The 27,826-nt window shown below is 42.3% G+C and overlaps 1 protein-coding gene and 1 long non-coding RNA gene across 14 annotated transcripts in view; one reads left to right on the forward strand and one right to left on the reverse strand.

Annotated features, from left to right (window-relative positions):
* Positions 1 to 27,504, forward strand: LOC130543625 (uncharacterized). Of its 8 annotated transcripts, none has more exons than XR_008959105.1 (6): positions 1 to 482; positions 581 to 745; positions 8,103 to 8,179; positions 12,351 to 12,485; positions 13,167 to 16,736; positions 25,448 to 27,504. It is a non-coding gene; the product is annotated as an uncharacterized LOC130543625 (long non-coding RNA). The 8 variants fall into 8 exon arrangements; XR_008959108.1 differs by lacking the exon at positions 25,448 to 27,504 and adding an exon at positions 10,406 to 10,579 and having other exon boundaries at positions 13,167 to 22,821; XR_008959109.1 differs by lacking the exon at positions 25,448 to 27,504 and adding an exon at positions 10,406 to 10,579 and having other exon boundaries at positions 8,103 to 8,167; positions 13,167 to 22,821.
* ADAMTS9 (ADAM metallopeptidase with thrombospondin type 1 motif 9) overlaps positions 1 to 27,826 on the reverse strand; it is a 156,169-nt gene that overhangs the window by 37,498 nt on the left and 90,845 nt on the right. For 3 of the 6 annotated variants that reach the window (XM_026501180.4, XM_026501178.4, XM_057311869.1), the window contains 2 exons: positions 7,400 to 7,567; positions 555 to 728 (listed from right to left, as the gene is read on the reverse strand). The exons of 1 other annotated variant lie outside the window; for it this stretch is intronic. In XM_026501180.4, coding sequence (XP_026356965.2) covers positions 555 to 728; positions 7,400 to 7,567 — 342 coding nt within the window. The remainder of the gene's footprint in view (positions 1 to 554; positions 729 to 7,399; positions 7,568 to 27,826) is intronic. 2 more of the 6 variants (XM_057311867.1, XM_026501182.4) reach the window with 2 other exon arrangements.

Consider the following 27,826-nt stretch of genomic DNA (forward strand, 5'->3'; position numbering starts at 1 on the left):
AACATTAACTTGGGGAGGGAGAAAAACAAGTCTATCTATTTCTGCATCAACTGAGCTGTTTTTCAGATTCTATCATTTTTTTTTTAAACATTGGAAATGCTTCACTAATTAATCAGGGCTTCACAAGCGTGCCTGTCTTTGACTCGACAGCCAAAGTCAGGAAAGGAGACACACACAGAGCAGGTCCTAACTCGAGTCTGGCCGTTGGAACTAATACAGAATGACCAAGTTGGGATATACATATCGAAAGTATGTTTTCTATCTCCCCCTCCTTTCGTGCAAGATAGCTGTATACATTTGGCCCAAGGCCTGATACAGCTTTTCTGGAGGCAGCCCGACTTGGAACATTCAAGAACACAGACGTAGGAACTGCATAAAAAGGAGGAGCTCTCCCACCCTGGTCGGAGCGAATTGCTCGCCGTCTGACTGCAAACCTTCTGGGAAAGAGCCAGCCTTGTCACCGTGCTTGAAGTCATTTCAGGGTAATGGATGTGATGATTGCAAGGGGGTTGAGCGAAATGCCTGGCAGGTGCCCACTTCATGGCTCTACTTACTTCTTGCCATTCCTCTGCCCTCCAAGCATAGAGAGGACACGGCGGGGCTTGGCAGACGCGCTCCGACTCCGGTCTGGTGTACGGGTTGCACTCGGACTCTCTGGCTATTTTGTGTGCTCCCATCTGACAGCCCACACTTCGCCGCCGTGTGCCTTGGCCACAGGACACAGAGCACTAAGAAGAAAGACCGTGTAAGTGGGAGCTTTGAGTCATTTGGTGGGGAGGGTGTGTGTGTGTGTGTGTGTGTGTGTGTGTGGCAGGGGTGGAGAGGGTCACAGGCATGGGGAATGCACCTAATCCGATGACTTTCACCACTATTACAAAGCTTTCTAATTTCCAATGAAAGGGACCCAAGATAATGTCTTAAATTTGCAAACTTAACTGCCTTTCAAGGCTGGTGAGTGAGAAACGTATTTGAGTCTTAGGGAATCTCTAAAGTTACCCAAATTCTCGGAGATTGAATGAGGCTGTGAAAGATCATTATGAAACATTTAATACAACCTAGAAATAAATAGTGCTGCCATGTGAAATGAAAACCCCAAATGATTTCTATCCCAAAGGACTGGAAGTTCTTGAAAATTGGAGACACAGTGCTGTTGTACAGGAACTTCGGGGCAGATTAAAAGTATAACCCAAGGAGAGTAAATCACGGAAGATTTTAGGGCCTTATAAGTAGAATTATTTTCTCCCTCTCTTCCTTTCCTTGCTCCTATTCCTGGAGACAGAGGAAAAAAATTTTTTTTAACTACTGAATTCACAGAAGTATTAGAGCCTATTTACAACCTCAGATGAATATATGGGAAGTAAAAGCTGACAAGGAAAAACCATTTCTGCGGGCGGGCGTCATGTTTCCAGCCCTTGAAAAATACTGTTAATCAGGCTGAAACATTTTGTTGACCAAGTTGCAAAGCACCATATTAAGTCTGCAATTCACTTTCCTTTAAATTAATTTTTTAATGGTTTCCTCATTGCTGGGTTTCATAATCTCACTTATGGGCAGGCCAAGAATTATTGTCTTTATTAAGGTTTTGACAGTTAGAAACTACAGGCAACATTGCTTGGAAAGAAGAGCATATTATTACTTGAGCCATTTAAAATTGTTACCAAGTTTTTGCAATAGCTCGGCCTCCATTAATTTGTCTGGCATTGAGAAAACAAGTTTAACATACATTACAGCCATATTTCTGAGAGGAAGACTTAAAGAAGAGAATCACGATCTTTTCAATTAGAAAAGTATTCTTGTCCAATTAACCTGCCGCAGGATTCATCTTGCTCTGAGGTTAATGGGAATTTACCAGCGAGAAGCACACCCAATGGATCTGCTGAATATTAATTTTATTTTCATTTCAGATTTTAAGAAAAGAGTTGATACTATTTAGAGGGCAGCTCAGGAAATCATATCATTTCAGAGGAATCTATGCCACGCAGGAGCCCGAACGTTCACATCAAAGCTAGCTGAAGAGAAGGAAATATTTTGAGGCAACATAGCTACTATTGTTGGGGTTTAATTGTATTAATTGGATTGAATGAGTTTATGACCCAGAAGAAACCAGACTTTTAAAGTCATTATGTCCTGGGTGGAATGGGAGGGTTCCTGAAGACAAGTGATGGCCTTGTCTACAGAGAATGACCATTTAATGCTCATGGGAGCTACACGTAAAATATTTCCCATTGATTACCCTGGAAATGAATGAACTATAACTGGGGGGAATCACTGCGTGAATGACAGAAAGGTTCTGACATCATCATCATTGACAACAAACACTGACAACTAAAAAACCCTTTGGCTATTTGAATTTGGGATTATATCTATCTACCTACCTATCTGATCCCAAATTCAAACAGCCAAAGGGTTTTATATATATATGAATGTCTCTGCACAAACCTAGAACAGTGTATCAAAATGGAAAGGCAAAGAAAGACTAAGAATAATTAGGTAAACAAATCCGAGCATGGCATAGGGCTGATATAAATCCAAAATCTCACAATGTTTTAATAACCTAAAGAAAAAGGAACAAACGTTAAAGACTTTTGGAGTGTGGGAGTGTGTACTGTTCAAGCTCTGAGTAAATGAAACCTCTTTTTGATGCTATTGTTATTGAGCAAATTACTTATGGTTCAACAAAGGCAAGGTATTAAGAGCCATAAGCATCCAACAGTAACCAAAAATCACTTCCTCCAGTGTTCAACAATCTCTCAAAAGGCAAATAAAGACACGGGAAGGTTCAGTGGTGGAATATGCCATGGTGGCTTCTGGTTTTTATAATGTCAAAGCCAGCTTGAAAAGAAAGGAAGTTCTGCCATGACTTAAATGCATGTAAGGTCTGAGCTTTGCCTTTCTGAACACCCCCCCTCCCATGGTCATCTTTGTTCAAAATGAAATATGCTGCCTCAGAGTTAGTTCTCCGCGTTCAACTTTCTTCTTGTGCTGTCTCAAGGGAGGCAACGATTTGCATACAGAGCCAGCCCTGCTTGCTTGGCGAATTCTGAGAGATTTGTATGGAAAGCCCATGAATAAAACAGCATCCGAAAGACCTCTGCATGACCCTGGAGGTGGTGAGGGTGGTGGTGTGTGCACGTGTGTGTGCTTAATGCTTCTTGTTCTATTCAGTACATCTTCTAGTTAGTGTGCAGGGGAAAAAGGTTGAGCAGTCTCTATTAATGTGTTTCCCCCTGCCCTCATTCCAGCATGGAATGTGCAGGTTTGAAAGGAGATGTTTATAGTTCCGAACTACTGAGCTGGGAGCTATGTTTCATCTCTCTGTCCTCCCTACTGTGCAATGCTAACATGCAGAACTCCCCAACTTACAGGGGGACCTCGACACTTATTTCCACGGATAAAAAGAATCTCTGCAACTTTCAATGTGTGGGGAATTATAATAAATACCTGAAAACTGGAAAGTATTTTACATACTTTTTTCCAGTATTATTTCTGAAATTATGGCGGTGATGTTATTTAGAGGAGGGACTAGCTTGAAAAATAACCAAATGAACCAACTTTAATAAATGATAACAGTCCCAATAATAATAGCAACCTTTTACTAAGCACTTACTATGTGCCAGACTGTACTAGGGTTTCTCAACCTAATAATCCTTTATTGCTTGGAGCTGTCCTCTATCCATCATAGGAAGTTCAGCAGCATCCCTGGACTCTACCCATTTAATGCCAGTCATATCTCCCTCCTCCACCAACTTATGACAACCAACACTGTCTCTAGACATTGCCAAATGTCCCAAGAGTATAAAATCACCCCTAGTTGAGAGCTGAGCTGTATCCTAAGCATTTGATAGAATGTATCTTTTCTACTTCCTAATAAACCTTTCAGAGAGATCCTGCACAAAGATGGCAAAGAACAGGGATAATCAACTCCAGCAAACACAAAAACATAAAGCAGTCAAAGTGAATTCTGCCCTAGGCAACATGCCATGGCTACTTTGGTTTAGAAGTGGGCTTCCAGTTTTAAAATATGGTACTAATTGGGTGCAGTCTTTTATACTACGTCAGCAAGAGTGTGGGTGAGACGCCTGTATTCAAACATGTCAACATCAATGCTTACAGTTCAAGTACAAACGAAATAACGGAGAGCACGAAGCACTCAAGCGACTCTCTTTCTCATCACTGACTATGTGCATATGGTGTCCTTGATTTCTCAAAGGACACAAGCTACACATTTGCCATGTTTCTGCATTAAACACGGGCAGAATACTTCAGAATCAGACACCACACCCCAGCCGTAATTACAAAAGTTCTAACCAAAAATGGCTGGTGGATTCATCATGCGATTTAGCATTAGCAGTGAAGAGCTTTTAAAATTTAATTATTTCCCTCCAATGACGGCAAGACGGAGCATTATGTTTCGTATCACTAAGAAAAAAAGGGCTATTTTAATTAAATCATGGCATTCCATTGGTTGTTAGACCCATTCTGAGCACAGAGGGGTTCAAGGGTGAGAAAGACATGCGGCTCAGGACGGAGAAATGAACTGACCGAGTGAATTCATGATTGACAAGCGAGGATGAAGTGTTACTTTTATTCTAATCTGATCATTTACTCTTTTTATTTCTGACCTTCATTTTTTAAAAAATCTTTCTATGGGAACGGATTAAACAATTTTTACTCTGGAATGGTTCTGTATCATGGGACTACAGAGCCTTCACATTTATCAAACTGAATCAAGAATCTGATGCCGATTTTTGTCTTAAAATTTCATGGGCACCCCTTATCTCTTGATCAAAAGCATCTAAACAAATTGAATGTGAACTTCCAAAAAACTGCTTTAAAATTTTAGTGAGGATGTTTTCCAATATAAGCTTTCCTTTTATTGGGAAAATTTCCCTGACAAATTCAAGATTTGCAAAAAATGTAGATTCTACTTTGAATCTCAAAGCACCAATTTCAAGGGCGAGACATGAAGATCAACACAGCCCAATATTCTATACGTGCTATTATCCTCAGATATTCTGACATGATGAGAAATGGCACTAATTCTTCTTCCTACCTCAAACAGGAGATGACTAGAATATAGTTCCAGCAGAAAACAGAAGGGCCCGATAGATATAAAATCTTCTAAACATTGTTGCAAATGGATAATCATTACTCTTGCTTCAATATCACTGCCTTAGGGGTATTTCTGTTTACCAATGGATCATTAGTAAGCCAATAATCTTTAACCATGCAGACCGTCTTTCTCCATTAACACTGCATCTGATTATTTTCAGGCATACTTCTAAATTGCATAAATCAGATTTTGCCCATGCAGCACCTTGTCTTGCCTGCCTTTATAATTCATTTCTACAAATCAAATCATGGCATTACAAAGCTGGCCACAGACCATTACATAACTCTGTTTACTTGCATTTTCTACAAAGGTGACTAGACTGTTTTATTAAGCAATCATTTTGAACAGGTGCAGCCTTTTCTAGGGAGGCATTCTGATAATCCTATTACCTTATGTTAAAAAAAACAAAAAACAAAAAACAAACCCCAGGGTTCAAACCTAATCATCCCAGCTTTGTAAGCAATTTTAGACTTCCCAACAAGATCACAGACTACTAGACTAAAACTCACACTGTGTTTACCAATAAAAAGCGAAAGATTCTTTTAATCGTCTCTATATTGAATAAATTGGCCTATAAAATGAGCATCATTTCCATGCTCCAAACTTAATATTCAGGGCATGATGCAAATAGATAAGTAGAGGCCAAGGAACATAAAGAAAAGCAACAGAGCATGAAAGTCTACAAGAGGACAAGCTAATTAGTGCAGTATCTTCAATAATGTTAGCTGCAGGCTTATACATGAATTGAATAGCTCCCCAAATAAAAGGGCTGGAAGTTACAGAAGACAGCAGTCACTTAGACAAACCATTAAGGATGACCAGTATGAAACACTGCCTTGAAATCTAATCCCTTAGCGAAGCCAGAGGAGGAACTCGCTCTGGTTGGCCACTGATGCTTTGATTGTCGGATTAAAAAAGAAACAAAAACACACGTGAACATTATGAGAGAGGCCTTGTGAAAGACGAGGCTACTCTGCTAGGGAATGAAGCAGGTCGTGTCTTACATTTCCATGAAGTGGCCTGTGGCCGGGGGGGGGGGGGGCATGTGGGACAATGATGCCAGCTCAGGGCATTTAAGACAAACTCACATTTCTAGAGGAATTTTCCATTTGTCAGGTCGAAATGGAGAATTCCCAACTCCTCCCCATGTTAACACAGCCATCCAAAGCTTCTCTGAGGCTCCAGGCAATCAAAATGCGGGCTCTGAAAGAACCAAATCTAGAGCCCACCAACCTGGAACCAACTTTTCTATCGATTTTTGGGAACATCGGTATGGCTCTCTGCTGCACAGGAGAACCACAAGGTCAGTAAAAGCTCACAGAGGCCGATCAACGAGAGGAAGAGTAGCAGGAATGATTACGTCAAACTGCACCGTAATATTTTTAAGCAAGCACCTTCAACCAAGCTGAGAAGATGGACAAGCGTAGAGTGAAGAAATCAGCGTCAAGGCTTACATGTGAGAGACTTTGGTTCACACATCAATTGTTTATAGGTAAACAGAAGCTTCTAAAGTTCCTTGTTGAATACAACAGGGAAACTCTCTCACCCAGCTCCTGTCTAGATTACCAAATGTTCGGAATTAGTGGAATCTGACTATAACTGGTTTCTTGGGAACTTAACCCCCTTCCCCATCCGAGAGACACATCACATTCATCCAAACAAAATATTTCTCCTGAGAGCCTCTTAGATTTAAGACCTCTGAACTAAGTACTCGGGATTCATTATTGCATTAAATCCTCAGAAGAGCTATATGACGTCGGCTCGGGGAGGTGAAACAGATCACCCAGGGTCGCACAGCTAGAAACTGCGAGAGCACTTCTTCTGTCCCCCACCTCTGTCGTACAGAAGCAAACGAGCAGAGAGGTATTCACGAATACTTCATACTGACAGCCCTTTCTTGAAGCATCTGTACCCAGACCCAATTCCTGCCCAGTGGTCGGAGTCCAGCGTGCTGCAGTCAAGGATAGCTAGTGGTTGTTTACGTGGCGGAGGCCACTAAAAAACGCCGTCCGCGAAGTACTGAAGGGCTTCTCTGGGCTAGATGTCTGACACCCACGTCCACTACTACTTAGACTCCAACCTTAGGAGTTATGCAAGGGCTGCATCCACTGGCCCAAGGTCTCCCAGCTAAGAAGCATGCTGACATAAGGAGTGTTCCCTTCCCCGTTGTCCCCAAGCTCCCCTCTGCCAAACCCCAACTGTGCCGAGAAACACGACCAACACGCCGGTGTCGGCCACGCGGCGGAAGGTAAGAAGGAAGCAGTCGTAAGGAGAAGCGTTGCTCACCTGACTCCAGGCGCCAGCCTTCCATTTGGGACATCTTCCTCCTCTGCACTTCCTGTGCCCATTTGGCTTAGCAAGGTGTTTACAGTAATCACTTTCTAAATGGCTTCCATCCTTTGCCATGCAGTAAACATTTCGTTGCTTATGCCCTCGACCACAAGAGACAGAACACTGAAATATAAAGCAATGGCAAGGTTGTTGTTGTGGGTTTTTTTTTTTTTTTTTTTAAATCACATGGAGTTTGATAAAAACCTGAGTTGTGAGATGTTAAGATCGTATCTAACATGAGTCACCATCCCCCCGCTTTCCAGAGCCATTTTAGGTAATGTCTCAAGGTTCCCAATGGCAAGAAGGTAGCATTGGGGTGGGGGTGGGGGTGGGTGGGCAGGGGAAACATCTGTAACATTATAGCAGCAATCCTGCTTAGTATTTTGGGTCACTCAAGAGTGTGGGCAACTCCTGACACTTTAGGCCAAAAATAAAGCCAATAAACCAGAAATTACCGTGAAATTCTGATTTTAAGTCCTACTATGAATTCGTAAGGATTCCTGTAGCACATCTCACTTTATGCAATCTCTGATCAAGATTATTTCTTCAACAAAATGCCCTGTGATTCACTGATTTGGATAAAGGTGCATTTCCAAAATACAACTGTGTCCAATTTCCTAATTAAATGACTTAAAGGAACTCTTCTACCATTTTTCAGAGGATAAACTCTCATTTTCTCAGTCGTTGGGAAGGAGGTGAAAAAGCCACGTCAGAAACTGAAAGGTAAGCTAGCAGGTAAGTCTGTGCCAATTTGGGGAGGGAGGCATTACCTTTCAACTTTGATCTGCAAGTTCACTGAACTGTTTTAAATGTGACCTTGTCTGACCACATCTAAGAAACTTGACTTTGATTTCAGATTAGGTTTCTCAGAAAGGTTTAGGAATCAAAGTGCCCATGGAGTCAGGACAAAAATTTGATATGACGGCTTCTTGTAGAACAGGCAAGGGGCTGGCCCCAATGAGTGCACTGAGATATTCAACGTCCATTTGCCTCATTAGCGATTACAGAAGTCATTACCACTTGGATCATAAGTTTGCTGGCTCAGGTTTTCAAGACACATTATTTCCCAATATAACGTTCTTGACTTTTAGAGGGAAATGAGTTTAAGAATGAAGAACAAAATGTGAAAATGCAATGAAAACAGATTTCAAGTGTCATTTCCTTCTATTCTCTATTTCTTATTTCCCTCACTAACTCTGTGATTTTGTTAACTTACATTACCGAAGCGCCCTTTTATGCCTCATAGATAAACAGCGCCCCGTAAAACACGGAGCCGAATAGTCATCCAGCTGCTCTTACCAAGCATGTTCACAGTTCTATCGTTCATAAATGCACCAGACACCTTCCTCTAATAAACACTAATCATTACAGACATGTCAATAGCAGCTAGTAGGTGATTTTGCAATATATATGTTAATAGGTTGGGCTTTGATTTTTTTTACTTCAGGAAATGGAAACACTACTGGTTTCATTTGAGCTCCATCTTATGAGAATATTATGATTTGAAGTTGTCATTCTGGAAATTTTTTTTTTTAAGAGTTATTTGTGAGAGAGGGAGTGGGGAGGTGGGAGAGAGAGTCTTAAGCAGATTCTGCACTGAGCACAGAGCCTGACGTGAGGCTCGATCTCATGATCCTGAGATCACAACCTGAGCCGAAATCAAGAGTCGGATGCTTAACCGACTGCGCTACTCAGGCGCCCCTGGAAATCTTAATAGAGTGCCCAGTGTAGAAGGACGGAGACCAATTTAAATATTCACGCCAAAACAAGAAGAACCATCTTTCAACTTATAGTGTTTTCATGTATATAAAGCATTGGGACATAATTCTGGAAGGTTTTTAGAATGAAGCTCCTAGGGGCACCTGGGTGGCTCACTGGTTAAGCGTCCGTCTTTGGCTCAGGTCATGATCCTGAGGTCTTGGGATTGAGCCCCACATCGGGCTTCCTGCTCAGCCAGGAGTCTGCTTCTCCCTCTCCAACTGCCCCTATTCCCCACTCGTTCTCTCTCTCTCAAATATGTAAATAAAATCTTTAAAAAAAAAATGAAATGAAGCTCTTAGAAATATTCCTACAAACCAATGGTCTAATGACTTGCACACAGAATAATCTCTACTGTTAGCGACTAATTTTAATATTTAGAAACTTTACTTTGACAGACAACAAAGGGGCATGATTGGAATTTGGGATGAACTCATCTGTTCATTTAACAAACACTTGAGTGCCTACTAAGTTTCAAAAATATATGCAAAGGGCTGGGGACGCAGTGATAAGCAAAGTTGACTGCGCCCCGCCCTCATGGAGCTTCCAGGCCAGTGAGCGAGACCAATATTAACCACGTGTTGACAAAAATAAGCACACGCTTAGTCCTGGAGGTGAGTGCTCTGGGGGAAACAACCTGCAGTGGTGGCAGGAGGCCTCCTGAGGCGTCCCTCAGGGCCAGACCACGCAGAACTCATAGGTCATAATCATATATCTGGATTTGGAAAATCACTATAGAGTTTTAAATCAGGGCAAAATATGGTCTGATGTTTGCTTCAAAAATTCTACCCTGATTACTGAGTGGACAACGGATGGGAATCCAGCATGAATGGAAACGATACAACTGCTCAGGAAGGGACTGCATTAGTCCAGGCAAGAGGTGATGGGGATTCTTCCTCTTCTTTTTTTTTTTTTTTAGAGGAAAAGAGAAGGGGGGAGGGGCAGGTGGAGAGGGAGAGAGAGAATTTTAAGCAGGCTCCATGCCCAGGGGAGAACCTGACATAAAGCTTGATCTTACAACCCTGAGATCATGACCTGAGCCAAAAACAAGAGTCTGATGCTTAACCGGCGGAGCCACCCAGGTGCCCTGGTGATGGCAATTGGAAATCGGGTGCAGAGTGCTAGGGTGGGGGAAGTTGGTGGATTTGAGACATACTTTTTTGTTGTTGTTGTTGTTAAAATTTTTATTTATTTATTTGACAGACAGCCAGCCAGATAGGGAACACAAGCAGGGGGAGTGGGAGAGGAAGAAGCAGGCTTCCGGCAGAGGAGCCTGATATGGGGCTCGATCCCAGAACGCCGGGACCATGCCCTGAGCCGAAGGCAGACGCCCAACAACTGTGCCACCCAGGCGCCCCTAAGACATACTTTTTTGAGGTGGGAATTGTGGATCAGCTGTGGGGTGCAGGGGAGAAAACAGACTCAGGAAGGACTACCAGGTTTGCAGTATGGGCAACGGGAGAGCGATGACATTTATAGGGATGGGAAAACAGCACTGGGAGTCAAGGATGTATTTACTTCTAGGAAACAGACTGAACTCAAAAGCTATGGATTCATGGGTACAAACAGGTGCTTCATTAGGGTGAAGAAACAGGCATATCTGTCAACAGACGAACATGGGTGAACTTACGGAAAATCTACCCAAAGTGATAGTCATTTCAATCTATAAGTAGCACAAACAAGTTATCCTTTAATATGAAGGGGGAAAAAAGAGTTGATGGAAATAATGATTCAGTAATCTGTCGTGGCATCGGCGGGACCGTCTAAAAGGAGGCAGCAGTCTAAAGAGGCAGAATTAGAAAAGGCACAGCATTCTCACATTCATTCATGTGCCAGGCACTGCTCTAAGACTGTATGTGCATTATCTCATTGAATCATCCCAATGACCACAGAGATAGGTACTAGGATTGGAGACAACTGGTGTTTCCAAACTGGAGTAACCACAATGCTTACTATATACCTCTCCGCTCCATAATTCCAACACAAGCAGATAGATATCTGTTGAGAACAATAAAAGCACAAGGAAAACAGTTGAATGATCACCATCATCACTGATAATAATTCATCTGAGGGGCACTACTGGTGTAACCAACATCTATTGCCCATGAAATGAAAACGAATGAAGTAGTTTCCAAATCTGATGCCTTAGCATCTGGTCAACATCTAGAGAAGCTGCATCCCACCCATTCCTCTGGGCCTTTTTCTTATTTGGGGATTTGAATGGAACCGACTTGGAAAAACAGAACGCCATACTTCAGCATGACTCACTACCCATATTATTTGCCTAAAATTAAGATCTAAAAGTGATAAGGAAATTCTCAAGGTAACTAATCATAAAAACCACTTTTCATTTCATGCTTTCTAACTGACCAATGAAGAGAAGCAGCTGCTTGTGGAAATTTTCATATCTAACAGGTTCATTAGTGGGTCTATTATGGTTTCCTAAAGAAGCTGTCATTTTGATAATCAAATAAACACGGGTTGCAGTGCTTATATTCAGAGGGAAATTTCCATCTGATCATTTCCAGCTTTTTCCGGGCACTGACTTTTGCATCGATGTGTGTCACTAAGATATGATAGTTAAATTCGGTGCCTCACCTAGTGTGTGCTGTTTACTGGCTACATATCTGAGGGTTCTTGGAAGGTGGAATGTTTAAGTTCTTAAATGTGCAGCCAAAATAGCCTCAAAGCTGCCCATTGGACTGTGATGTTTGTTCCTTTGGAGAAACAACCCAGTCTGCTTAAGAGAACACTTTTCCCCCAGCTTTGCACGACACTCCCAAACAATGTGGTGTAATCTCTGCTTGGTACTTAGAAACATCAAGGTCAGTATCCCAAATGCCTGCCCTTTGGGGCTCTTGTTTCTGTGAGGCCATTCACAGGGGATGTTTAATGTGAAGCTTTGTTCAGCTGCTGCCCTAACACTTTCCACTAACTAAGGTCTAAGAGTTTGAAATCCTCACATTTCAACTCATCTGGTGGAAATGACACTCAAGGCACGGGCAGCCTGCTCGTAATCTCTACCGAGGGCTCTCTCTTGACGGGTAGCTCTAGTTATGGTGAACCTCGGGGTCCGGTGTGCTGCCCCTGGCATCAAGGATGCCCTGCATCGGTCCTTTCACTAATACGGTGGTCCGTGGTCTCTCAGACATCAAGAAGCCAGCAAACCACCCCAGTGCGTCTGCTTGGATAAGAAGGGCTGAGGACCTAGAGAGAATGAGACTCCTGAGTTGCCAAGGCAACTGCGAACCCGGACATCCGTATGAAGGTGGAAGAGTACATGGTAAGGACACCATAAGGAACTAAGAAGGAATAAGAAGGGGAGGGTGGCAGTCAGGGACGCACACAGAATTTGGCCAGATGGAAGCTTCTCGATGGGGCTGGGTGATGCTGGGGCTTAGAGGAAGCAACAGAGGGGCCAGGGTATAGATCGGGGCTGCCCAGTTATAGCAGATGCTCACTACATAGGGGTTAACGGATGGTCCAGGAGAACAGCCCGAGCAGAATGTCTGGCCCTGTTCTGTATATCTAGGTGATTTCCAGCTCCAAGGGACCCAGGACACATGAGACTCCGTTTATGTGCCATGTGTGATGGAGGATGCTGGTCAACTAGTCCATATTTCCAACCACAGGACTGCCTGCCAGCAGGTTAGAAATAAGGAAGAAGTGAAAGGCCAAGAGGAAGGACACACGCTGCAAGCCATTACCAAATTAAGTCAAGATTCTATTGACGGAAGGATTTTTGACAAGTGGGTAGCTTACCATCACTCTGAGGCCAGTGAGCAGATTTCAGTTTTGAGAGAGGGCACTGTACTAATCCTTAGTTGCCTTGCCCTTGCGATCCCATAAAATATGAAAGTCACATCCCACGCCCTTCATTTAAAAAATGTTTGGTTGAATCTTTTACTAACAACAGCTCTTTCTGATTCCATTCTCATTTTGCTTTGTTTAACAAAACATAAAGTCACGCCTCGCCTGAAAAGCAGGCTGTCAGCAAGGACGCGAGGCTTGCAGCCAAGGTGCAGGACTGCCTTTGCCAATTACGGTGATGAATGAAGTGGGCGTGCAGGAGCGGCACACGATCAGGAGGCACAAGCAGCCCGCACACACGCCCACCCAAGCCAGAATGACGGCACGCGGATATGGACTGAGGGGTCAGAGTACCAACGCGGCTCAGCGTGGGGTCTGCGAAAGCACGTGGGCTTGCCACACAGGAAAAAGACAGTAGCTGCCACCCACACGTGTTTCTGTGTTGCCGTCCACACTGGAGGCAGCCAGCAAATAATTACAGGATGGAATGAACACATGAAATCCGTAGCGGTCACAGAAGTGTGCTAGAAACCAAACGTCATGTTTTCCCTAAATGTCACAAAGAAAGAACCACGTGGAATCTGACCCACAGTGGGAATACTCAACGGATTTGGCACAAGGTATTTAGATTCAAAAAGGCCACCCCAGGACCCCTCTTTCAGTTGGAACAGAACTACTGGAAATCACACCAGCTACGTTCTATTGAACCGTTATGGTGAATAGAAAACTAAGCGGAAGGACACTGGCTTCTGTCATTTAATCCCAACAGCAACCTTGCGACTTAGATACTATTAGGATTCCTTTTTCCAGACAAGGAGAACCAAAGACGTGATGTTACTTGCCCAGGGTCCCAGAGCCAGGAAGCAACAGAGTTAGTCTCCAAATACCGCACATCCTCGGCTCCAGAAACAGCACTTTCTTCCTTAAGCTATACTGAAGAAAGGCCTTGGTTAAGAAAACAAGCTGTTCACCTCGGCTCAACCAAGGCAACAACAAAAAGCAAAGACCTCAAGGAAATGTCTCTTGAGACTATTCTAGAGGCCTCTGATTTCTCAGTCGCTCCGGAAGATAGTACCTACACAATGTTAGTCTTTCTGACTTTATTTCCTTTCTTCACAGCATCTTTAAGACACTTAGAGCGCAAATATACAATCACATAAATAAAGGGCCGGATTTCCCTTTGGCTGAGGCCACACCCTAATTTTCTCCTGGCCACTTTTCAGGGTTTCTTCACCCTATGGGGCCTGCCTGATGCCACATGGTGAATGACAGCTTCTGCTCACTGGTGAATGGCTCTTTGCATGGTCATGAATGGAAGGCTGCGGGTTGTCGATTTGGGCCTGCCAATTCTCCGGGGACTAATCTCTCAAATGTGTGAGCTACAAGGCATCTCCAAGATGGTTCAGTCCATCTATTTACCTTATAAATTCAACACTAAAGAATAGGAGACATGGCGTCCTCCTGGTCACACAGCAAGGAAGGAGTAAATGCCGGGTTAGGACGCTGAGTACCTGTACCCAGCACAGAACAGTATCCCCCTGGGGACTTGTGGCCAAGTACTGGTGTTCTTTGCGTTGCTCAGGAACCACGGCTAACCAGTCATCCCGATTCTTCCCAAGTCAGTCATGCTCACAAAGGACTAGCATGATCAACAGGGACTAGCAAGGCAGGCATCGATTCTACCACCTCTGGCCCTGACGGATGGCAGACACGCATATGAACAAGAGTGAGTGTAACAACCTCCTGTACCAGATGCCAGAGAGGAACAAATTCCAAGAGGTGGGCAGGCGTGAGTGCCAGCACAGGAAACAAAGGTCCCTGCTTGTCTTCACCTTCCTCTAAAACACAGCATTTCAAGGCGCACGTTACGGACTCAGTCCTAGGCTGACACGCTGTCTGCCGTTTTACTTTGGTGCCATCGGGGGCAAATGACTTCATGTTTCTCAGCTCAGATTTGTTCTCTGTAAAACGGGGACCACAGCACTGTCTACACTTAACAGACTTGTGCCACAGTTAAGTGGGACACTGGATACAGCCAGAGCTCTTGGTGTTCTGAACGAACGATGTAAAAATACACGTTCACTGTCGCCACCGCTACTACTTCTATTCAGTGGAGTCTTTCAAAACATCTCCCAACATGTGGATAGAAAGGTATTTTTTTTTTTTTTAATCTATGTTAACTGATGGAGTCCCTGAGATTAGCATTCTCACACAGACATTCGCTGAGTGAAGGAGGGACTTTGGCAAAATCTCACTTGTGCGAACCGGTGAAGGGGTTTCCTCTCTAAAGGTCATAGAACAATCCACAGAGCAGACATAAATGTTGAAGATTCCTCCTCTTCTGTAGTACCCTTTTCACTCTTTTCAACTATTCCTTATTAATACAGTCTCCCTGGCCACAGAAGACAGGAAGGCGAGTAAGAAAAAGAAAGACCCCACATCTGAATGCTATGTCTTTTTTCTACTCCACTGTTTCCTGCTCACACGTATTATCTCAAGAACTACTTATGTTTCTCGTTTGCTTCTTGTGAGGTTATTCCTTCAATGTCCTGAAACACAGCCTCCACACCAGTGACCACCATTACTGAACAGCCGGGCCCTCCCTTCCCTGCTCTGCTCAGCTGTGCCATGACAGTAGTCACACTCCTTTGTGACCTGCTGGGTGTGAGCGCAGTGAGGGCTTCTCACAACACAAGAATGGCTCCGGATGGGGGGCACTGGGGAACCAGAAGGACTGGGGCAGGAGAGAGAGCTCTGGCAGGAAACAAGGGCTGTGACTTCAGGGCGTAAAGCCAATGTTGACAGGTCTGCCTGATGGCTGTTTACTTCCAGGACCACCATGGCACTTATTACCATGAAAAGGAGCTGAGAAAGCAGGAGATTGGCAGGGAACACCAGGGAAGAAAGCAGATGCAGGAGTCACGGTCATCCCAGCCGGATGGGGCATTAGGCCACCCTTCTATCCCTGTCGCCCCCAACACCGACAGCCTTTGCAATACTACAAAGGTCTAAGACTGTGGGAGAAAAGGCACTAAGATTCACATGTCAGAGCTTGGAGCATGCTTAAAGGCTGCTGTCAATATGATAGCCACGTAGGTGGCCCTGCCTATGCCTCACTCAGGGGATGGCAGGGTCACACCAATATGAGGACACGGTAGGAAGGGCTCGTGCCCTCCACCTCCCATTCCTCCCAAGAATGATGAGGCACGGGGCTCTCCAGCTGCCCCCTCCCTACCTCATAACGTAACAACTTCATATGAGAGGAGGGGACATGAATATTCACATTAAATAGAACAGCGTATGGAATTAGCTATGCAAATTGTGAAACCCAAATTGAGGTTCTTTTTGTTCTGCAAGAATGTTTAAGTATTACGATGTTTCTCCCCATCAAGACAAAAACCAAAAACCAAGACAATCTGCAAAACCAACACCGGGTGAATTTTATCACGTCCACATCCTGTGGTCCCCCCAGGAATCCAAGGCATAGTACATCACCCTGCCCTGTATTCCCTAATGTGCCCTCTGATCCCCCATTTCTAAGCACACTGACTATTTTGACTCTTTGTAACCTGACTTCAGCAGAATAATGATACTGGCATCTTTCAGGAAAGAGGTGACGATGGTGCAAGGACCCACGCTCTGGGCTTGCCACAGGATTTTTCATGAAGGCAGTCTGGAAGACAGGGGTATAGTGGGTGAGATATTTGTGCCAGCTGTTGCAAAGGTGAGTAATTGGTGGAAAAGCTATGGCTGAGGGACAGGTGACCAGAACTTCTTGGCACTCTGAAGGCAGACCATGACAGAGGCTGCCTGGAGATGTCATTCTGCCAGAAGATGACCGTGTTTGGGGACACCCCCTCATGACTTATGCTAGTGTCACAGATGGCCAGGAACAGACCTGGGAAGCTTAAGTCACCTTTGGGAATGCTTCCATGGAAAAGCAATCCATGCGGGTTCTCTACCTAACCAACGTCCAGCCCTTAAACTTCTTCCTCTTCCCAAAGAACTAGTCTATCTGCCTTTATTCATTTAAAAGACACCAGGACAAAGTTCATGTAATTGCCTCTCCCAGTCCTGCTTTCTCTGTGTATCAGGACCTTCCTCCACTGGCTTGGTGTGAAAGCAACATATTTACATGCCACCATGTCAAACATCTTACACTGAAAAATTTACAGTTTTTTTTTTGGGGGGGGGTAGTTTATGTAATTAATTTGCTTTTGGGTGGATATGAATACTACTTAAAAACTGAGATGTGCATACGTATTTAAGTCTGTATCCAGAGAAACAGATCTCAGCAGAAGGGAAAAGGGTCATCTTAACCATTATTGAATTAGACGCTCATCCTCCAGCTTCGCATTGCTCTACTGGGAGTTCAGATAGGACCAAGCTGCTGTCAACAGACACTGTTTGTCCTTGAGGCTTTTCTTGTCTTCCCTTTCTGCTTACCACTTAGTAAAGAAATGGTTCAAAATACCATTACGAAAGGATGAGACAAGAAATAAAAGCAGCTAAAATGTAAATGGCTAGAACATGAAACACTTGGCATTAGAAAGGGCTAAAAATTAGGTTGATGGTGATGTGTGAATTTAAATTATTCCAGAACTATTCTGAGATCTACTCAAACAGAAACCCAAGGGTTGGGGCAGAAGAGGGTGGTAGTTACAAACTTGGTTTTGGAATCATTCAGACTGGGTTTGACCAGTAGTATCTCTTCTTTTGTGATCCTACGCAAAATGCTTAACCGTGGCAAACGTCTCTTTCCAATTCTGCTCAACAACGGCATGAAATGATGGTGAAGAAGCATCTCAAACTTAACATGTCCAAAGCATAAGCCCTGGTCCTCTTCCACAAGCCCCTCCTTCCTATAGCCAGTCCTCTTCATTTCAGTCAATGGAAACTCCATCCTTCTGCTTATTCTGTGCACAACAATTGGAGTCATTGCAACTCCTCTCTTTCTCTCATACCCCATATCCAAACTCTCAGCTAATTCTTAGGTACTTCTTTAAAAATACATCGGATTCCCACCAATTCTCACCACTTCCACTGTGAAATCTGAGCCATTCACTCATGGTCTTCTTCCATCTGACTCACTGCAATGGTTTTCCTAATGGTCTCCCTGTTTCTACCTTTGTGCCTCCCATAGCTTCCTCCAAATTCAGAAGCTAGAGTCAGTCTTTTAAAACAAATTCATGTTCCTACTCAACTTTCCTCCCCACAATAGCTTCCTACCTCATTGAGCGAAAGCAAAAATCCTTCCAACAGCCTAACCCTTCCTTTCCTATCCCATGATTTACCCCCATATTCCTTTCCCTCAGTTTCACTTCTAATTTCATATCCTACCATCCACCCCCTCTAATTCAGCCATGCTGGCCTCCTTGCTATTGCTAAGATGTGCCTGGCATACTCCTGTCTCTGGGTCTTAACCCGGAATACTCTTCTTCTAGATATCCAATGTGGCTTGCTTTTGTACTTTCCTATATCTCTGTTCAAACGTCACCTTCTTAATGGAGACCTACCTGACTTCCTTAGATGTACGGTTCCCATCCCCTCTTCCATGTTATTTTTTTATCCCTCTTCTCTAAGAATTTTTGTCTGTTCTGTTCACTGCCGTATCCCCAATGGCTAGAGTAGTGACTGGCTTACAGAAAACATTCAAATTCGGAATACACAAGTGAATACATGAATGAGTGAATGAACAGCATCTCAAAGAACCTAGAGCCACCTGTCTCACAAGAATGTTTAAGGGTTAAGCAAGCATCCTGCACAACGCTCAGTTCATTGTAGGGACCAAAGAAATAACTATCATTCTGTCCTATTTCCTGTGTCTGTTCAGTCCAAAACTGGCTAAGTACTCTTGAGGTTAAATGTTTAATTCATAATTACAGAACTAAATACTGCACAGGGGAGACCTAAAAGGAAGATTATCTGAAGATATAAGACTAATTGACAACAAATGGCAGAAGCAGAGAACTCAGAATACTACTCTGCCCTGCAAAGGCAAGACTATTGTTGAAAATTGGCTCTAAGCCATTGAGACCATGAGTCATGTAATGTTGTTTCTCCTCCCCAAAGATGTCACCTTAGAATGATATATGGAACTTTACATCAAAATCTAGGGATGTACTGTATGGTGACTAACATAATACAATAAACAATTATTATTAAAAAAATGATACTTTTCCCAGATAGAAAAATATAAACATATGGACTGAAAATAAACTATAAAGAAATGTATGGGCACCAATGGGGTCTACATAGGTTGGGTATTTTCTCTCTCTATGCTGGCTAGAAACATCAAAAAGTAAAAAACTGAAGATTCTCACTGCTGCTCCAGAACAGTGTCTCGGTTTGATCCTGTTTTTTTTTTTTCTTAAGTTTCGCTTAAGAAAAGGCTCTCAAAGTATAGGATATCCAGGGCTGCAAAACCAGTATCAAGCCTGAGATTTTGTAACTGTAGAGTGATTGACAGAAATGAATCGTTGCTACCCTCCTGTCCCCTCTAAAATTAGTGACCACAAGGCTCTCTATTAGGGTAATGGTTACTCAGGTATTCAGGATCGGGTTGGGTAGAGAAAGATCTAGTTTTCTTAGTCCAGCAGACTTTTCCTTAAAAATGTACCAATTCTCTTCATACTAGGGTGCTGTATGATGGCGTGGGGGGGAAGCCGGGTCCTTTCAGAGCACTGGTTGGGGAATTCTGGGTGACCAAGCCTAATTTCTGAGTTCCCTTGAAAACTATTCAAAACCAAGTGAATTGTTAAAATTGTTCTGTTTAAAAATGCAAATATTCAGCTCCCTCCCACTTCTGATAAGTAAAGTAAACAAAACTGGGGACCTGGCTGAAAACCCTTGGAAAACACTCAGTTACTAAGGACTCAGCTTCAGTAGCTTTTAAAAAGCAGAGGAGAGCTACACTGGTTTCCACTTGGGCAAGAGCTTGTTTCTTTCATGTGTCACAAATCAAAATCAGTATTTCTAGAAATTCTGAAAGCCCTACCGAGAGAGACAGTGGGAAAGTATGGAGCTTGGGAGTCAGTCAGGTCTGGCTTCAAGAATTACTGACCACTGGGAAACTTACTTGCCCTCTGACAGCTCAGTTTTCCACCTGTACTATGGACATAACAAGGTCGATTTTGCAAAAATTTTATGAGGATTGGCAATAATGCATACAAAGCATCAGGCCAAGGGCTGGCTCACTGAAATGTTCAGCAAATGGGGGTCTTTGCTATTATTTCTCAACTTCCAGCCAAATTATATAATTATAATTAGGTTTATAATTCAGGTTATAATTAAGTAAAAGGCAAACATCAGTTTCTATTTTAAAGTGGTTTTTAGTCCACAGTTAGTCTATTGGAAATTTAAGGTCCTGGAAATTTAATTCTGGAAGGTGGCATTCTCTTGCCTTACGGAGAACCATCTCTTCTAAATTGGGCACCAGTGTACTTATCTTCTAATAACATTTTCTGTGGTCTTCCATCAAAAAAAAAAAAAAAACAAACTTTAATCATTGTGGGACAAATCCAATATTTCATTAGCACTTAGGTCCTGCCACAAAACTTCTGAGGTTGATGACAGTGTCTTGGGGTTATTTTGCTTGCTTTTCCTCTACTGATGAGTTTCTCTGGTCCAAAAACTTTGGAGTCACCGCTAGCGTTTATGGGGCCATTGTTAGTGACCTTTTGGAAAGAGAAGTATTGAGATTGATTTTCATTCTAGGGCCAGGAGATGCATCATCTCAAACGTTCTCTGACCCACTCTTGTCAGAGCTGAGCCTGCTATCCTGAGGGTATATACGTATGTGCACGCGGCAGGTCGCAGTCAGCAAATATATAGCATTTGCCTCCCGCTAAAGCAGGAAAGATTTGCAAAGTGGAAAAGGGAAGGTGTGGAGAGCTAGCGCTTCAGAAACTTTCCTTCTCCGAAGCTCATGTACTGAAAAGCCAATTTAATGCCACATGTCTGGAGAAACTGATTGCCTACATATGACTTCCTCTTAAGGATTAAAAAAACCAGTGGGAAATAATTGACAGAATAGATGGTGAAAACCTGGCGATCTCTACAACATAACAGTTCTTCCCAGAAAGGAGAAAGGAACAATTTTATAATCTTGAAGACTTCTCTGACTTAAAAAGAAAATGGGAATTTGGTATCAAACACATTAAGGAAATGCTGCAGATTCTACCCACCTAATGCCCATTAGAATATGGAAAGAAAAGTTCTGCTGTAGGAAATCCATACAACTACAGGGAGGAGGTGATGTTACCCCTCAGCGGAGGTGGCAATGTTTGAAGACATTTTTGGTTATTAAAACCAAGGGGATATATTATTGGCATCCAGTGGGTAGAGGTTAAGGTTGCTGCTAAACTTCTTACAAGGCAGAGACCAGCCCCCCAGCAAAGAATTACCTGGTCTCAAATGTCAACAGCGCTGAGACTGGGATATCCTGATTCTACCTCTTTACAACCCATGAAATACTTTCTGTACCACTGCCTTAGTCTCCAATCAAACACACAGTCTGCCACTTCCCAGATAAAATGCAAACTAGGAATTCATCCTACCTTTAAAAAGTATCCAAAATAAAAACCTAAATATTCAACTCTGACACCAATTCCTCCAGCTGGACCATTACATATGCACAAATTCTATCACGGATGAGGGAAACATGGATTGCTTGAAACATAAAGCTAAAAGCAACAAATACATATGACCTATCAGGGCTATCAGAACAATCCAAATGTATGAACATGTTGGAGTAGCCCTTGTTTTCTTAGAAATGCCCATTCTCATAGATGCCTCTCTTTCCAAAGTTGGTGACTCCTGCTGACTTGCCATGCAGAAGGTCTCTAGATTACACTGGACACATTTGTACACATTTATAACGACCTCCCTCCCCCCCTCCAGAAAAAGGGTGAGTGACACCGCTTGTGGATTTACAAAATCAGTCCGGTAAGACAACATTGAGATTTCATACTTTCAGCTTAGCCTTGAAAATCTTCGACTGACCTTGATGGCTTCCTGGAATCCCACATGATATTTAATGGGAAATTCAACTCTCCAGAGAGAATTGTTTTCTGATAGCTAAACAGTATCATTCCACGGGGCTTGTAACTGTGACCTCAACTTTGACTTTTGATTAGGAGTCCTCCCTCTCTCCTCACCAGATGTCTCTTCAGGCTTTCTCAACCTTGGCACTATTTTAACATTTTGGGTGAGATAATTCTTTGTTGTTAGGGGCTATGCTGTGCATTGTAGGATGCTTACCCACATCCCTGGCTTCCATCCGTTAGAATTCAGGAGCGCTCCCACCCTATTTGTGACATTTGTCCCCAGACATTGCTTAATGTCCACTGGGGGGAAAAATCACCCCCAACTGAAAAACACTGAATTTTCCTAAGGTTTTCAGAAAGTCCAAAAGCTCTCAAAACTGAATTGATTTTAACTGACTTGTTAGAGATGGGGCCAGAGAGCTTTTTTTGGTGGATAGAAGTGGTAAAGGGCCTGAACATCAATCCAGGAAGGTCTCAGACTAAAAGGGTTGGGAAGTCCTGGTCTCTAGAGAACGTGACATGTACAATGTGAAACCAATCCCCACACACAGCAATGAAGATCTCAACCACAATGAATAAACATGCTCTTCTGGACGGCACTTCCTCCCTGACATCATGTCCCTCACCTGCCACCGCTAAGGGGTTCCCGGATATTTCACATTTTATGACGAAAGGGAAATCATGATTTCACCAAAAAAGTTCAAATTGCAATGAAATAGGTGAATTGGTTGGTTAAACGCTTTTTATTAAATGCAAGGAAAATAAACAACACACATTTTTGAAAAAAAGAAAAAAAAAACCTCTTAGTTTTCAAAGGAATCCGGGCTTTACTGGGTAGCAGTAGATTAAAAAAAAAAAAAAAAAAGGTGAGTCTGCATACAGCCAAGTATTTACTGGAATTTACTGGCAAGGCTTGCAGTGAAAGTCTGGGTTTCCCTGGGAAAAGGGGAGCAAAAAAACCCCACATCATTCCCAGGGGTCTTTCATTTTAGCTGCATGGGCAGGAGGGGGCTAAGGGAGGAAGGGAGATGGGGACAAGGAGAAGACAAAGTCATGGGAAATAAGCCAATGAAAAACTGGGAAAGATTCTGTTTTTGCTGAGCCCTGGCTGCCCCCTCACTTTTATTATTATGTGATAGTATGAATCTGAGATTAAAAACAGCTTCCTAAAATATGTCAGAATTTTTAAAGTCCTGAAATAAATCCAGACCTACTCTTCACTTCCTTTGAAGTAAAATACACACTCTGAATCTATTTATGTTTCTTTAAGAAATTTTAACAATAACTTTGAAATATATCAAACTTACAGAAAAATTTCAAGATCATCACAAAGAAGTCCCTTATCCAGGTTTCCTGAGTGCCAACATTTTACCACACTTGCTCATCCCTTCCTCCCCATATAATAATGGTGTATGTGTGTACGAGCGGCTTGTAGACATAATGTTCCATCATCTCCAAAACGCCAGTTTCTCCAAATCAAGGACAATCTGTTACGTAAACACCATACAAGTCTCCAAGTCAGGAAGTCACAACGGACACACCACCACTGTTCAGTCCTCTGTGTTTCTTTTAAATTCTTTCCTCAGACAGGTTAGCACTTTACTTCCTTAGTTCTAGGCCAATGCAAGTAGGATTTCAGCTCCTGAGTAGCTGGGCCCATTCATTTACGCATTCATTTCAATACTGTTTATGTTATGCCCACTTTGAGGAAGACAACAAACTTAAACAGTGGGCCTGTTCAGCCCAAAGGAAATTAAGGTTTGGGACAATTGAATAAGTGATTTGGTTAATAGGTTTTTCACTTGAAATGTGGTAACTGTATTTCTTCCTCTGTTTCAGCTAAGAAGAAGAAAGCAAGCCCCCTGTTTTTTTTCCATTATATTTTCTCTCTCTCCATCTCACACAGTTCCCAAACCATAGCCAAGCCTTATCCTTCATCTGCCAGGTGGATGGAGGAATGTAGTGGTTGGGACAGTGAGGGCTGAAGAAAGGAACAGAACCCAAAGTGGTTGACTGTTCTACCAATGGGAACAGAGGAGGCTCAGTGTTGCCCAAAGAAGAGCTTAGTTTAGCTCAAGAAAGACATCTCTATGCATTTGATGGGTTTTATTTCAACCCGAGAGCTTTCAGTGTAAACTCACTTTTTAATAAATTTTAATTTCATTATTCACTTGTAGGGCAGCAGACTGTGTTCTACAATAAATCTTATCACCACAAACATCTGCAAAACCCCTAACTGGCTTTAACACAATCTGATCTATTGTCCCGATTATCTACAGATCCACTGAACAAAGAAAACACTTAAATTATTAGTTATTTCATTTCTCTTTGTATATTAAAATGTCAGAAATATCACCCAATGCATGTTTAATAAATATGGGATGCTTTTTTCCCAAATCTCCTAAAAACCCAAATTTTGCTCTTTACTTGGTTTTAATTTTAAGAGAAATAATTTTCTCGTATGCATCGTTTTAGAGCTCTGAACAAAACCTGTTCATGGCTCAGGAATTCCAGAATGTTTCTACTAGTTATAATACGGGAGAGCAGAAAATCTTAAATTTCCTTTTCGCAGAGGTTGCATTTTACCACTTCACCAACTAAAGAGTAAAATGACGGGATTATATCTTGGGTAAAACCTGGGGCTTGAAAGTCAGAAAGTCCCAGGTTCAAGGCCTAACTCAGCCCCTTCTCAACAGTGTGACCTAGGCCCAACTAGTTAACTTTTCTGATGGTGCTAACTTCATCAAGGAGAGGATTAAATTAGAAGATATGGGTGAATTGCTTTGTAGAATTCCTAGCAAAAAGTAAATGTTCCAAAATGTAAGTGATTGTTATAAAACAAAAAAAATCAAAGCCCTCCCAATAATCATGGAAAGAACTACCTTGTGCAAAATTAAATGAAGCAAAAAACCAGCTCTTTTGTGGATAACCGAAGCTATCAGTTCATCCACTTTCTGAGATACTGAGAATTATTCTCCTTATTTCCCATATCAGTGTACAGCCAACCTGAGACTGAATGTAACAGATTAATGAGCGCTTTTAAAAAAGGGACCACCAGAATGGTTTAGAGTTTAATTCAGATGTCACCCTAAAAGGACATACAACAACAACAACAAGTATCTAGCCACTGGAAAAGAGAATTGATGACATCATCATTCAATCTGCAGCCAATGTTGTTGCGTACTTTTTAATTTCAAGGGGGTGCCAGTATGGGGCATGAATGTGAATAAATCCATAAGGGTTCTCTTAACACTGGGGAGGCTAAGTTTTGCCAAGCTAAATGATGAGAATCACAGGGATGGAGGAGCCATCACCTCAACCCTGATTCTTCTGAAGTGTCTTTCAAACACAGCCCCATAAAGCTAAACTCCTCAACCTTTACCTACAGGGCTCAGTGAGTATGAAAAGCTGCCTTCCTGAACTTCCTTCAAAGAGGGAATGATCTCTTGGAATTCAAGCTTCTACAAGGTGACTACCTGGTGTTTCCCATTTTTGTCTTCTCCTAAAAAAGCATCAATCAAGCCTTGCCCTTTCGGCCCATTGAACACATAAACACTCTTTCTCCTTAACTGAACTTACTGCCACGATGAACTTGAACTCTAAGACACACAAGAGGAGAGTTGTTTTAACAGCTGCTTTTACACTGAGGCCCTGGAGTTACTACTCTCAAGACAGCTGGTTCTGATAAGCCTCTCTTTGCACTGTCCTGTTTTTCTAATGCCCAGCTGTCAGGGAACACCCGCCGAAGTGTTCCAAAACAAAGGCACAAAACAGAAGAAAGGCAGGAGAATGGAACTCACTTGGGACCCCTTACAAGCTCACATAGGGTTTTTCTCTCCAATTTACTTTTATCAGTTTATTGATTTCTTGGCTAGTTAAGTATTAATTGCTAACTATGTACGATCGTCTGAGGTTGCCCTGTCCAATATGGTAGCCACCAGCCACAGGTGGTGTAATTAAAATGAAATACAATGTAAAGTGCAGTATCCTTGTTGCACTTAGCCACATTTCAAGTGCTCCATATTAACCACATGGGGCTAGTAGCTTCCATATTGGAAAGCAAAAATAGAAAACATTCCCATCTTTGAAGAAAGTTACTGGACTGCATTGGCCAAGGCACATCCCCTTTCTAATAGGAGAAAGGGGAGCAGATCTGGCTAAGAATAATGGTGTTGTAGGCTCAGTCTGTATTGATTACTTTCCATACTACTTCCTGTACACTCTTTTTTTTGGCTGCCAATGTTCCATTTTATAAATTTTTGGAAAGGGAAGTTGTGGTCTTTAAAACCATCCATGAAAATGATCCCACTTTAGAGGAAATAAGACGACAAGAAACAAAGATGGTGGCGTGGCAATCCACACATTCCAGATCTTTTTTATTGGTAATCATTAAATAACACAGGGGAAAATGAACCTCAGCCAGGACTTCCCACACTTGTGTGGAGGCTGAGAACCCTGGCGGGGAGAGATGGAAAGCCAGGCCCTCTGCTTATCCTGGCTCTCAGACCACTGAACTCATGTCTGGGTTTTAATGTAAGGGTGATTAGAAGCACACTCTCTGATAGAAGGTTTTTTTAAAAGTTCTATGCCACCAGCCAGGGAGTGTTTATCCCTGAAAATGATTGTGTAATTGTAAATTTAAAAGGAAAGATAGGAATGATAATTTTTATTTAGTGAACAAAGATCATTAGGAACCATGTGTGTTACCTCTAAGAGTAATCTGTATTTTTATTTTTATGATTGTAATGAGGCTGCCAGGAAAAAAAGTGTCAGTTCTTTAATTACATGTATAATTGGTTTTATTTGTTTCATATGATAGTTTCTCCTTCTCCATTTGAATGTATAGCTCTGACTTGTTCACTGCTGTATCCCTAGCACCTAGAACAGTGCCTGGCTAACAACAGGCACGTAAAAAGTATTTGCTGAAAAATAAATGATGACCACACCCCCCCTTTTTTTAAAGGAATGACCTAGAATTGTTTACTCCCTCTCCATAAAATAAATCTTCCTCGACTGCCTTTACTAATCAGGATTCCCTCCCAACCAATTAGACGTGGACTCAATCTCTACCTCCCACTCCACATTCCAAAGTTCCCATTCCTTTCCATTCCAGAAGGACAATTCGCTGACGTGAGTCAGTGAGAAGACCTACACTCCTCCTCAGGACCTAATAACCTCCTATCTCTGCTTCCCCCACCTTTGGACTTTTAAAAACTGCAAAAATAGAAATCTGTCAAGCTATCATGAAATATCAGCTGTCAGGAAGCAGGAAGAGTCTCCCATAGGCATACAATCACTGTAAACAATGAAAACAAAAAAAGCCAACTAAGTTTTATCTCCAATGAGATAGAATCAGGCCAGTGTTTTGCTTGTTCTGATTTAAAAAAAAACTGTCTTATTTTTAATACTCTGTATTGATAGAGCCAAATAATGTATTTCTTATTTCTTTGTTTAAAAGGGCACTAGCAGTATATTTGAGATGTGTCTTCATTAATAAAAAAATCTTATGTTTATAAAAAATGCATATGCATTTACTGTGATATTCCTTATGGTCAAAATCTTTATATCATCCTCCTAATCTGGCTAATGTGATAACATTAAAATGAAACAGAGATGCTTTGCCATTCCCCAAACATAACCAGTTGTTCGAAGTGTTTATAATCACTGGTTATGGGAATTTACCAAGACAGAAATAAATTTGGATTTTCTGTGGCTGGAGTCAAAAGGACAATATCAATATTAGCTAAATAATGTTGGGGTTGATGCA

This window comes from Ursus arctos, unplaced genomic scaffold (assembly GCF_023065955.2).
Source record: "Ursus arctos isolate Adak ecotype North America unplaced genomic scaffold, UrsArc2.0 scaffold_14, whole genome shotgun sequence".
In the NCBI taxonomy this organism is placed as follows: Eukaryota; Metazoa; Chordata; class Mammalia; order Carnivora; family Ursidae; genus Ursus; species Ursus arctos.